Raw genomic sequence first — 13833 nt, 5'->3', positions numbered from 1 at the left:
ATAATCTTGCAACGGAACGACGGTAACCCAATGATGGTACGCGCACAACGTGACATCGGACTCAATGTCGGTAAGTGCATCACACAATGTCATCCGCATAACAGTTGCCTGAACGTGTGTAACATGTGACGGAAAATCAAGAACCGAAGCTTCAATATGTAGTAGTTTTAAATAAATCACTTTTTAAACCAACCTGTTTTGACTAAAATCATGTTCCGACCCAACTCAAAACGTTCTTACCTGAACCCTTTCGACCCGAACCCTACCGACCCGACCTGAACCAAATTAACCGTTTTTTTGTATTAACCTGTTCCGACCCTAATACGGTCTTATACAGGACCAGATCCGCCCTATTTGGAACCATTGCCGGTCCTAACGCATAATCTCATAACATGTTAATTTTTTGAAATTAAAAAGTATAGGAATACCATACTCAAATTAAATAGAATAAAATGCCCGTTTTTATGATGTATTTTGTTGTTAAAAAATATTAACGTGTGAAAAAGTTATGGACGTTACAAAGTCGTGGTGGTAGTTGATTTAGAATAAGGGGTAAATGTGCAACTATATTATAAATTAACAAAAAAATAGTAAAAGTTGAAGGACCAATATTATTATTATTTTTTAAACCAAATCACTTAACTATACATCATATGGCCAAATACAATATTACCCCTATATTTTCAAATTTTAATGCATTGTTGATTGTACATTAAGTATTAGATATTGGACCTCCAAAAATTAAGAGGTCCTTGCTATTCTCTTTATACGTAGACTAGACGGGTGCCAACGCAATGCGACGTGGAACAAAAATTATAGAAATCATGTAACAATTGTGGATATTCAAGGTTCGTTTGAAACCTTGAGAACGTTTAAACCAATCATCACTTTTGTCAACCGGATTACTAATGTTCAAACCATAGAAAGGGTTTGGTTTATGGTTAATATACTATTAATTGGACATATAAAACCAGATCGGACAGTAAATTCATTATTGAAGCTCAATAAGTGAAACCAAACCATTAGCAACGATTCAGTTTAAAGTTTCAACGGTTTCGTTTTGGTTCTCAATAACAAAATATCGAACCAATGGTTTGGCTCATGGTATAACATAAATACCGTTAAAACCAAATTGTGAATACTCATACGTAATATGTTATTTTTTTATTTGAAAAATTATAGCAAATCCATACCCAAATTAAAGACAATAAAATGCTCATTTTTATAGTGTAATTTTTTTATAAAAAATATTATCGTAAGAAAAAGTAATGGCCGTTGGAAAATCCTTGGTGGGAAGTTATTTACAAATAAAATTAAAAGGAATATATGGGTAAAAATAAAGGTCCAAAGTAGTAACTATTTCTTAAACTTTACAAAAGTTGAGTAAAGCTAGTTGAGGGGACTATGTTGTAAATATTTCAAGACATATTTTATAATGGACAAGTTTGTTCCTATCTTACATGTTATATAAGATCGATGTACATTAGCCATTAAAAATTGTAAATTACTTAATAATGTGGTGTCTTAATTTGCCAATGTCTCATGTATTATATATAAAATAGATATATATTAGCTCGATTAATTAGTTGTTATAAAGTTTGTTAATCAATTAACACAATATTTCAGATAATATGTTAATTAACCCTAAATATATTATTTAGAAATATTGTAGTATCCATCGTGTTGTTGCAAGATTTGCCTGTAAAACTCATTTGAGAATATGCTATGATAAAACCAATAAATATCATAAACACGTCTAGTTAAGTGGGAAATAACCTTACATTATCTCAAATTATAAAAAATATTTACATTTATTTTTCATATCCGTCTTACACTACAAGAAATTGGTCTTTTTGTCGGTATATCTATTTCTTTCCCGACGACATGTTGCTGGGATAGAAAATCCCAAAATTCTTTACACATGTCAGTTGTTAATATGCGGGATCAACTTTGACTAAACTAACCTTTGTCGGGATATAGTGCTTATATTTTGTTTTTTTCTTTTCTTTAAACTCATCTTAAATTAGGAATAAATAATAAAATTAACTACCCAATCCCGACGACATGTTGTCGGGATAGAGTGTTTATATTTTATTATTCATTTTCATTAAAATCATCTTAAAATAAAAAATTAACAAACCAATCCCGACGACATGTTGTCTAGATAGAATATTTATATTTTATTTTTTCTTTTCTTTAAAATCATCTTAGATTAGAAACAGAGAATAAAAAATTAACTACCCAATACCGACGACATACTACATACATACATACATACAATAGATGGTTACATAGTAGTTTCCCTAAGAATGGTAAGAACTAACAAATTTTCAACATTTGACATTACAAGTGATGGTGAAAGAATAATTCTAGAAAACTATGTCAGTAGTAACAATTAAAGAGCAATTTTAGAAAACAATGTCGATTATTGATGATTTTAAATATCAACCATTGATTAACATGATCCAATGACTATGATTTATTCATAGTTTTTTTATGAAACTACTTATTTTTGGATAACCCTCCCTGATGGTTACATACACACACACACACATACATACATACATACATACATACACACACACACACATACATACATACATACATCGCACACACATGTGCAGACACGCCTACCATTCATACACGTATACACGTATATACATATATACACACATACACTCCCATACATGGTTACATACATACATAGTTGGTTACATACATACGTACATAGATGGTCACATACGTATACACCCTTGAAATGTTAGGAAAATAACTCTAGTTACCCGTCTTAATAAAATATGTCCCTTATTAATATTGGGAGTCCTACTTTGTTAATCCACTACACCCAGTTTAACTATAAAGTTTCTATGGTGACGTGACGTCAAATGACGTATAAGGCCTCTATAGAGGCTCCATCCACTACACATATTCTTGAATTTATCGAAAACTTTGGTAAAGTATAAACCTCTAAAAACAATGAGAAGTAGATGCACATAGTGCAGTTGAATATATAATAAATAATTTTTGTTTCAAATGTAAAATAATTATTCTAAGGTTATGATCATAATTCTTCATATCTTATTTTTCTGATGGTTCGTATAATTTTATATATAGAAATTATATGAACACAATGTATTTATGACATTTTAACGTATTAAAATACTACACAACAATAAAATATGCATTTTGTAGAAAATTCTAGTCAGGAATCGCTATATTTTTATTTTAAAACTAGTTTGAGATCCGTGTAATACACGGGAAATTAATGAAAATTTTAATATTTAAACATTAAGCAAAATACAATCAATAACACAGTTGTCATATATTGTTAATACAATTACAAATTAAACTAAAATTACAAGGATTACAAAAAAAAGATAAAATTACAAAAGTATTTTATAAATAAGAAAAAATTTCCTTGTACACAACATTTGTTGTTGTATTGGTCAGATTACCTTGTTTATCAAGAATCAAAATCTTTAGCCCACACCTGCTTGTAACTCTTGACAAGGCTACGTATAGTTGTCCATGTGAGAACACGGGTTCTTTTAAGTACAAACCTACCCTTGATAACGCTTGACCTTGGCTTTTGTTTATCGTCATCGCGAAACATACTGCAAGGGGAAATTGTCGTCTTTGAAACTTGTAGGCTATTTTGTTGTTTGATGGAGTCAGTGGCGATCTATGAATCAAAACTCTATGACCAATGTTAGTTCTAGAAATAATTTTGGCTTCAACTACACGAGTACCTAAAGATATAATCTGTAGTCGAGTACCGTTACATAAGCCTTCTTTCTGGGTATGATTTCTAAGGAGCATAACAGGAACACCAACTTTTAGCACCAGTTTGTGATTTGGTAGTCCGGATATTCTTAGACCATTAAGCAGTTCAGGAGAGTATAAAGCTATATCAACAGTGTCATTGATATATTTAGAACTGCATATGGTATCTGAACTTAAGTACTCGACTTCATCACCTGGAAAAAACTTGAGTAAACTATCATTAATCTCATCAACAATTTCGTTTGTTGGTGCAAGTATTGCTTTATCCTGAAAGTAACGTTGGTTCTCATAATTATGTAGAATATCAGGATAAACAAAGTCAAAAAGTTTTGATATAGGATCAACTGAATCTTTTATAAATAGATCGTCAGGTATATCTATCGTTGCAACACCATCATTAGGACCGCCAATATTACCTTCACCTATATCTAAAATCCATTTAGCAAATAATCTGGTTTCCTCAACATCAGATGACGGTGTACCCATAGTTAACCTTAGTTTTTTTGTTAATCTCAAGACATTGCATTCACTCCAAATGTAAGAAGAACATAGAGAGGCGTTTACGATGTCTTGTCTACTGCCTTTTTGAACTAAAGGTAGAATTTGTCGAAAGTCACCTCCAAATACAACAACTTTGCCTCCAAATAGAAAATTAGAAAATAAAACGTCTTTTAAAGACCTGTCAAGAGCTTGAAAGCCATGTTTGTGGTGCATTGGAGCTTCGTCCCAAATTATTAATTTGGTTTTTTCTAATAATTGGGCTTCATCTGTACCTGGATCTATGTAGCAAGTAGAATCCTCATTAAGATTTATCGGAATATGAAACCTGGAATGTGCTGTGCGACCTCCGGTTAACAATAACGAAGCAATTCCACTTGAAGCAACAGTTAGAACGATTTCACCTTTTGATCTTATGGCAGTTGATAAGGTCTTCCATAAGTACGTTTTACATGTTCCACCATAACCATATACGAAGAACACACCACCTTTATTATACGATAAAAATATTTTTTTGCTCATTAGTAATTGAATTAAATAGAGTTTGGAACTCTACTTTTAGCAAGTTTTGATCGTATGACAACTCTTCTTGAATCAAACTATTAGATGCAATAGATATATACTCGGCATCGGGGAAAGGCATGGTTTGATATTTTCTTAAGCTTGAGTTGTTTCGCAGCAAGATTTTTTCAATCTCAAATAAAGTGAGGTTCTTGATTTGATCTTCGGTTAGCGATAACTATGTTAAAATTGAATAAAAAAATAATTTCCAAATATTAATGACTATATATAGATATAAAGATTGTAAAATTGACTTCCAAAAAATTGATACCTGGTGACTTTAAAAGACGTCGTTGGTTGTAGAGAATATCATCAGAAAGCCATTTCCAAGTATTTATCCAGACATGCTCTGGTCTAGAAAGGCTGTCAGTTGACAACATTGTAGCGAACAACGTGCGTACTCCGTGACCCAACGATGAATGGCTTGCCTCTTCAATTGCCTCAATGTATTCTTGATCGTCTTCTAACAATCCAAGAGAGTAGCAGGCGTCTCTAAACGAAGGTTGAAGACGACCGTTAACGGTATGGATGTCTTCAAACGATTGTGGACCTTTAACTCTGTTCAAAAGAATTCATAAGAAGTACGCTTCCCCAGCTGCAGGAGACACAACATGAATTCTTCCTATGGAAAACCCTTATTTTCTTCGTTCCCAACGACGGGGTTGAGCATGCCAAACAAATTCAGTAGATAATTCAACGTAAGTCAATTTACGCGCACTAGCATACTTTTCGTTGCACTTCATCCAACCAGTAAACATGGAAGAGGAGACGCTCTCAACTTTTTCCAAGACATTATCAAGATCATTATCCGCACCATAAAGTGCATGCTGTTGTCCAGGAAGATGGAAAGGTAGGCGGGTAACAGAAGGTATCCTGTAATGGACATCATGGCCGAAAATACGCCAAGCTGCCTCATAAGCAGATAAATAACGACAATCATAAAATTGTTTGATCTCATTGACCTCAGGTTGTTCCACGTTTTCTTGTGTGTCGTTTTTTGAAAAAAAAAAAACAGTAGCTCGATCAGGTCCTTTGTTGATGTATTTAAACAAATACTTTATAGATGACGCCTGATTGCACCATTCAACATTAATGTGTGCTTGATATTGTTTTAATAGGTACTTGTTATAGGGGACCACACTTCTGTTATCTAATTGAATGTCTCCTTTTTGAAAAAATTGACCAAAATCGCGTCTTCCATACTGGGGATAACCTTGTGAATCGACAGATGTTGCATCTTGAAAATTCTTTGGGAAATTTTTTTAACATTTGTTGTCAAACATGCACGAGCAGGTCGGATTATGGGCACCACATGGATCGTGAATCATCAATTCACTCACAAGGTAATGTAATTCAGGGTCCTCATTCTTATAAGGAATCTCCGCAGAAATAAAAGGGTCAACGTGTTCTATATCGAGAAGCTTATGATCGGCATGCATAAATAAGCACATATGAGCATGACGCAAACCACGCTTTTGAAATTCGATTATATAATCAACTGCATGAAAATTTTTGTTTATAAGTAAAAACATTAACGGGTTTCAGTTATATGTTTTTATAAAAACTGTAATCTCTCTTATATTAGAAATTACGATGAAAGAAACATATGTAAATGATTCATACATGCTTGTACTTTGCCAAGGACCACCTTATCCTTCACGTCTCTTAACAAGGCGTCAAGCTTGATTTTAAACAATCTACACAAGATGTCAGGCCTATCCTCTGAGTTAAGAGTGTTGTCTTTATGATATATTTTTTAAAAGTACTTTGAAATTCTTTCCTATCAAAATAATCTTTATTCTTGGTTAAAAATGAGTTTCTAAAAAAACGAAATTATTTCATAAAAACATCTTTATTTTTGGTTAAAATGAGTTTCTAATATGAAAAAAAAATCCCAATTTTATTAGAAATATTACAATATTATGAAATATAGTATTGATAATTGAAAATAGTAAATAAGGAAAATCGGTTGTTATAATTTAAATAATATTCCCCTAAAATTAGGGGATATTTGAAAGGAGACTAAAATTAGGGGATTAAGTTGACCTGAAATTAATTTGAAATTTTAAAAATATCTTCCACATAAAAGTCTAAGTTAATTAATATAATTACACATTTTTTTATAAACAAATTATTAGTAGTATTAACATTAAATTTATATTTATATATATTGATATAACACATAATATAATGAATTATATTGAAATTTTGAGATATTGAAACCCAAATTAGTGGTAGTTATTATGTTTTATATTTTGTGATATACTTTCTAAAAGTAGTTTGAAATTCTTTCCTATAAAAAAATCATTATTTTTTGGTTAAAAATGAGTTTCTAAGGAAAACAAAATTTTAAAAATGACCCATAGGATTCATATTTTAAAAATGGGTCAAATATCCTCTAAAATTAGGGGATATTTGAAGGAGACTAAAATTAGGGGATTAAGTTGACCTGAAATTAATTTGAAAATTTAAACATATCTTTCATATAAAACTCTAAGTTAATTAATATAATTACACATTTATTTAAAAACAAATTATTAAGAATATTAACATTAAATTTATATTTATATATATTGATATAACACATAATATAATGAATTATATTTTTATTTTTTGATATTGAAACCCAAATTAGTGGTAGTTGTTATGTTTTATAATTTGTGATATACTTTCTAAAAGTAGTTTGAAATTCTTTCATATAAAAAAGTCATTATTTTTGGTTAAAAATGAGTTTCTAAGAAAAACGAAATTATTTCCTAAAAACATATTTATTTTTGGTTAAAATAAGTTTCTAATATATACAAAAAAAAATCCCAATTTTATTCGAAATATTACAATTTTTTTTTGTAGATTAGTTGAAACCCAAATCACCAAATACATTGAATTTGTTGATAGGAAATTGTTACGTAAAAAATTGGAAGAGTTAAAATTGGGATTTTTAACTTTATTGACAGATACAACTAAATACATTGAATAAGAGTTAAAATTAGGATTATTGGTATTTGTAGATTAGTTGAACCCCAAATCACCAAATAAATTGAATAAGTCAAAATTTGTGACTTATTTTTTAATTTGTTGAAACCCAAATTTAGAGATATTTTGTTTAATACATTGAATTTTTAAACTAATTTGAAATTGTTTCGTAAAAAACATTTTCTAAAAAGTTATTATGAAAAAATCCAAAAAAAATATCTTTTTGTTGTTTTACTTTTTAATTAATAGTTAACATTATAAATCGGAATTACCCAGCAAATTAAATAAACAACTAACTTGATAAAAGGGTGGTGAATGTCAGCTGCGTCTTCATAGCATCACGTAGTCTGAAAAAAGTAATAAAAAAAGTATTTTATTCGTTTCTTACATGCCAAATATTTATATGTGCATGTGTAAAACCAAGTATAAACTTACCATTATTTTCAGAATCCAAAACCATCTCTTTAAGGCTCTTTGTAACCACCACCTTAACTGGCTCGTCATTAGTTTCGGGGACCTCCTCTGACTTGATATGTGGTTTTAGCTTTCCATCTTAAAGGCTTCAACTTCTTGTTGCAATGTCCACACCATGGTGCATAGACCTCTAGTAGAAATGTAAAACCAAGTTTAAAACAGTTAAATCAATAGGCCAAATATTTATATGTGTAAGTGTAAAACCAAGTATAAACTTACCATTATTTTCAGAATCCAAAACCATCTCTTTAAGGCTCTTTGTAACCACCACCTTAACTGGCTCGTCATTAGTTTCAGGGACCTCCTCTGACTTGATATGTGGTTTTAGCTTTCCATCCTAGAGTAAATATTCATGACCAAACGTGTTATATCATTTCAATACTAATAATACCAATCAATAGGAACAATAATAACAAAATCGTTAAATATATACCGTAAAGTCCTTCAACCAACGAGCAATATGACTGACTTGCACGTTTAGGCAAACATATTTGTCACCTTTAGAGTCTTGTATTATGAGAACGGGTGATTGATCGGCGTCAACTCCAAAATACTGCAGGATAACATATGATCAGGAATGAAATATAAAATATTGAAACCCGAATTAAAATATGATCAGGTTAACATATCGGAGCAAGACACCATTTTGTCTATAAAAAAAATAAATATATGAAAAAAATCCTAAATTGCAGGAGCCAGGAAGAAAGGACACAAGCTACTAACAGTTTAAAGTAAATGTATACCTTTTTGTTATCCTCAATATAAGATCTAAGAAGGTAACGTCGATATTTATTTTTATCTTCGTCTGAAGTCAACATGTTGACCATGTCCACAACGACAGAAGCACCACATGATGGAGTGGGACATCTAAATGTCAAGCATCCAGGACCATCACTGATAGATGTGCTGATGTAAGCTATAACAATATGATAGAAAGATAAAAACTTTATTAAAAATGCAAGCTTTTCACTAAAAATCAGATAATACATGGAATTTTTTTTTTAAAAAAATAAACCTTTTCAGGATGTATTGCAAAAAAGGATGGCCACAAGCAGCAGAGGTAATCTTATCAAGTGAATATGTCAAAGTAGATCCCACAAAGCAGCTTCAAAAAATATAAAACAGAAGACCACATATTACAACATTGAAAAACATCTAATTGAATATTGCACAATCATTTCTTACTCATCTAGTTGGATAATTTAACATTTGTTATTGATACCAAAAGCTGGATAGGTATGCAAGTGTTATTCATAGTTTAACTTTTAAGTTTAATGTATACGAATAATAAGGAGAGCAATAGGATATCAAATGAAGTCAGTCATTCGTATATGAGTATAATAATAACAATAGATGATTCAAATGATTCAAATATTGAAAGAAAAAGGATAAAATATAGGGTTAGAAAAAGAGACATAGATACATACAACGCCGGTGGCACTAACAGTGGAGACAGAAAACTTCTGATCCGTTATGTAATCCCTCGTTAACAGATCTAACACAAAACATAACAGATGCAACAAATTAATTAATCAGGTCAAACAAACAAACAAACAAATTAGGGCGAATTGAATATGAATATAATAGTGAATCGAAATTAATTGAAATAACCTTTGGCTTTCTTGCCGATATCGGAGAAGAGTGGATGGATGTGTGGAAACCGAAAAGAGGTCGTGGAGTGGCGGTGCGGGCTGTGGTGGTTGTGGCGGCCGTGGAGGGGGCGAGGTCGTGGAGTGGCGGTGCAGGCTGTGGTGGTAGTGGCGGCCGTGGAGGGGGAGGTTGATGAGATTTGGGTGCCGACAGGGACCATGGAGAGGGGGATGGATGACTTAGTGGGAGAGTTTTGTGATTTATGTTTAGAAAGGAATAAAAGATATAGATCCGAATAACATTAAACAGGGTGGGTAATGACCCATAGGATTCATATTTTAAAAATGGGTTAAAATGTCTAAGAATTGATGAGAGCTTGACAAGTGGCACTTAGTGGTAGTCTTTTATTAGAGGAGTTAGATTATTAAGCCAGTATTTGTTGTTTTTCATACTATCAGGCTTTCGAAAACGTCAATTTTAACTAATGGGAACCTACATCCAGATATCTTATATTCTATTAAGTGTAACCATCTGTGTACGTATGTATAATGTACGTACTTATATAACCATATATAAAAGAAAAAAAAAACTAATGACCTAACCCGACAACATGTAGTCGGGATAAACTACCCTTGAAATGTTGGGAAAATAACTCAAGTTACCCGCCTTAAAGAAATATGCCTGCTATTATTTTTGGGAGTCCTATCCCGACAGCATGTCGTTGGGATAAACTATCCTTGAAATTTTGGGAAAATAACTCAAGTTTGATCTGATTGCATCATCTTCCATTTCATGGCTAATCACCCACCACTTACATGGCATTTTGTTCGGGATTTACATGTGACATTCTACTAATTTGAAAAAAATAGTATGGTGTTTATTGTGTACTACACACGTTCAGGCCATTGTGTAATATTTATTTATCATTGTGGTTTATGTTCTAGGTCATTGTGTAATATGTATCACCATTGTGTTTTACTTTAGGCCAATTTGTAATATGTAATCACAATTATGTTTTACGTTACATGTCATTTTGTAATATGTATTTACAACAGTATTTTACGTTTCAAGTTATTGTATAATATTTATTCAATGTGTTTTATGTATTAGGTAATTTATTGTTTTTTTTATCATTATATTTAAATATAAGGATAACACAACAGTGTTATTTCAATTACAAATTTCAGCTTTCATCATTTTTGAAACAAAAAAGAAAAATTGAAAAAGATACACACAACGACGAACATAAAGAGACAATGAAGAGTAGAAAGACAATGACGAACAAAAGATACATTGATGAGTAGAAAGACACAATGACGAGTTGAAAAACCCTAGCAACTGGAAAGCTTAAGCTTGTTAATTTTTAATATAGTGACAATGGTACTCATATTAAAATAAAAAAAAACACTTAGTTTTATTGTGAACTCTTATAAAAATGTCTTATTGAAAATTTATGAACAAAATAAAATGATGGAAGAATTGATATTTTTCATGTATGCGGAGAGAGAATGCAAGTTATATTTTTAATGTATTTCTCTTTTTGTTCTTCAGTTGACACATTACAATTAATTTTTAGATTACCATATTTCTTATTTCTCATACACTTTTCGTTATAACTTAAACATTACTTTCGTAATTACTAGTAAACGATAAATCTAACCATGCATCTCAAATGTCAATCGTGAAATAAAGGGTATTAATTAGAAGTAATTGAAGGCATAAAAAAACAGTAATATAAATTATCAATATTCGTTGAATATGGAAACCAACTATATAACATCATAGCGTATGCATCCTGAATTCTTATTAGGAGGGTGGTTTCAACTTATAGACGTGACCAAAGATGGATCCAAGAATTTTCGTTATGATGGGCACAAAATGAACCGGTAAAAAATGGGTCAGGTCATTTACAAAACCAACGTCGTCCCTTTTCTCTCTTAACCATTGTTTACTAACACCACACACTATATTTGTTTTCTTTCTAGTGGCCGTAAGGTTACATTGTAATTCTTACACACAAGCGCATATTAAAAAAAAAGTCGTTAAGACACTACAACGAATTGGCCAATTTAAGTTGGTAATAGTATGATAGATATTTTTAGTGTTTAGTTGTTTTGAGGTTTTATGGTACGTACTATGTTAAAAAAATTAATTACATTGTGAAATTAAAATATTATAATAAATAGAAAAGTGAAGTATTGAAAAATTACAAACAAAAGATCTTGTATGCATTAATAGTAAGGCCAATAAAATAATAAATAATTAAGTTATAATGAAGATAATATTGATGATCTGATGTGTTTTGATAGGTTAAAGCCCGACTAATAAAGGATAATTTTTTTAACTGGGTCATGATTCTTGAAATAAGATTTTAAAAGTCCAGATAACAAATAAAAAAAATAGGACTCTTTCATCATCATCTTCTAAACGCCAAAAACCATACAGGCATACACCGGAGAAAAGGTTTTTGGCCATGCCACCGTTAAATATCGTTTCAGTATGGCATTTAGTCGGCCGGACGTTCAACGGACGGTGGGCACTTACTTAATATTGACTCGTCATATACTAACCCATACCCGTAAACAAGGCATTCCGGTGGACGGACACCGTCTCCAACCCCTAAATCCGCCCCTATCACGTGACAATAATCGATTTTGATTATGGATATATATATATATATATATATATATATATATATATATATTTGTTGTTGCTTTACTGGTTTCAACTAATTTCAATCGCTAATTTCCGACAAGGACCACAAGGTATTGCATGTAGAGTTTTTTTTTAGAGTGATTAAGGATGAATTAGTGATGGACGTGTGACTAACCAAGGATGAATAAGTGACACGATTTAGATGAACCAAAAGCTGTTGGGTTAATATATCTTTGTTAAAACAGTTAATATAATTATAAAGAAGTTGGTAAATTGTTGATGAACTCAAATCTACACCAAACATAGATAATTTAACTAAACAAATATTATTTACTTATTGTTTATTTTTTAGAAGCCTTGCACATCAAATTCTCCATCTCTATCACTATCTCACCATTCACCAACACTTTATTGTTTTTTCTTGATTTTATAAACTCAAAAATTTATATAGATGTGATATATAGTCACCATCTAAATATCACTTTTGTTCTTATCAGACTTTTTATTTTATTTCTTTACTATTTCCAATGAATTAATGTTTTAGATTGTTTCTTTATTATACACCCTATATTGAGAAAATCTACGTTTAGAGACTCCGTTACGAAGGCTCTAACATTAGATCGATCCAAAGTTTAACAATCGCATCTTGAGCTATGCCTTAATATGTACCTCTTATTAAAATTGCTAATAATCTAACAGATAGATTTATTATGATACAGTGTCATTGCTTCTAAATATCTACTCATTTGCATTGCATTACGTAGCCGTTTATTCGAATTGAGTTTTTGAGATCTATCAAACAGTAATAATAAATAAGGTTCGTTATTTGAAACAAATGAGCAAAATTATAGGTAAAAAAGTAATGAATTATATAGTACAAACAATACTAATTCTAGAATCTTAAATTTATAAATTTGAGAAAATCTCTATATATATAAACAAGTATTCATATCATGATCCAATATTAAGGCTATGTGTAGTGGAGGGGCTACAAAATGGAGCATTTTACGCCACGTGACACCCAGTCAGCTGAGTTTTTGTTATTATGCTGTAATTGTGTTGTAGCCTATTATATATATACATATATATATATACATACACACACACACACACACACATATATATATATACCACACACAATCAATTAGAATAATAATAAAATCAAAGTGAAGCAGGCGACTAATATCCCTCGCCCCTATCGTAGCCCCTATGTAATGATGTTCACAAGATTTGTAGCCCCCAAACCTGCATTTTATCACCCCATTAAACTTGCCCTAACAATTTTAAACCAAATCTGCT

At 31.1% G+C, this 13833-nt stretch overlaps 1 protein-coding gene across 1 annotated transcript; it reads right to left on the bottom strand.

The window, feature by feature from the left end:
• Nucleotides 1-3337: 3337 nt before the first annotated feature.
• On the bottom strand, nt 3338-10099 carry LOC143629948 (uncharacterized). Its single transcript, XM_077099089.1, has 10 exons — nt 9901-10099; nt 9713-9784; nt 9033-9205; nt 8723-8842; nt 8509-8626; nt 8343-8419; nt 5569-5753; nt 5114-5400; nt 3565-4769; nt 3338-3349 (listed from the first exon to the last, which is right to left on the bottom strand). Exons 1-10 carry the CDS (start codon nt 10097-10099, stop codon nt 3338-3340), a joined length of 2448 nt encoding a protein of 815 aa, XP_076955204.1.
• Nucleotides 10100-13833: the final 3734 nt, after the last annotated feature.

Source organism: Bidens hawaiensis, unplaced genomic scaffold, assembly GCF_021521415.1.
Source record: "Bidens hawaiensis isolate Kalapana, Puna unplaced genomic scaffold, B.hawaiensis_p1.1 tig00005498_1, whole genome shotgun sequence".
Classification (NCBI taxonomy): domain Eukaryota; kingdom Viridiplantae; phylum Streptophyta; class Magnoliopsida; order Asterales; family Asteraceae; genus Bidens; species Bidens hawaiensis.
The sequence above is the reverse complement of the archived record's forward strand: the minus strand, read 5'-3'. Positions and strand labels throughout refer to the sequence as shown.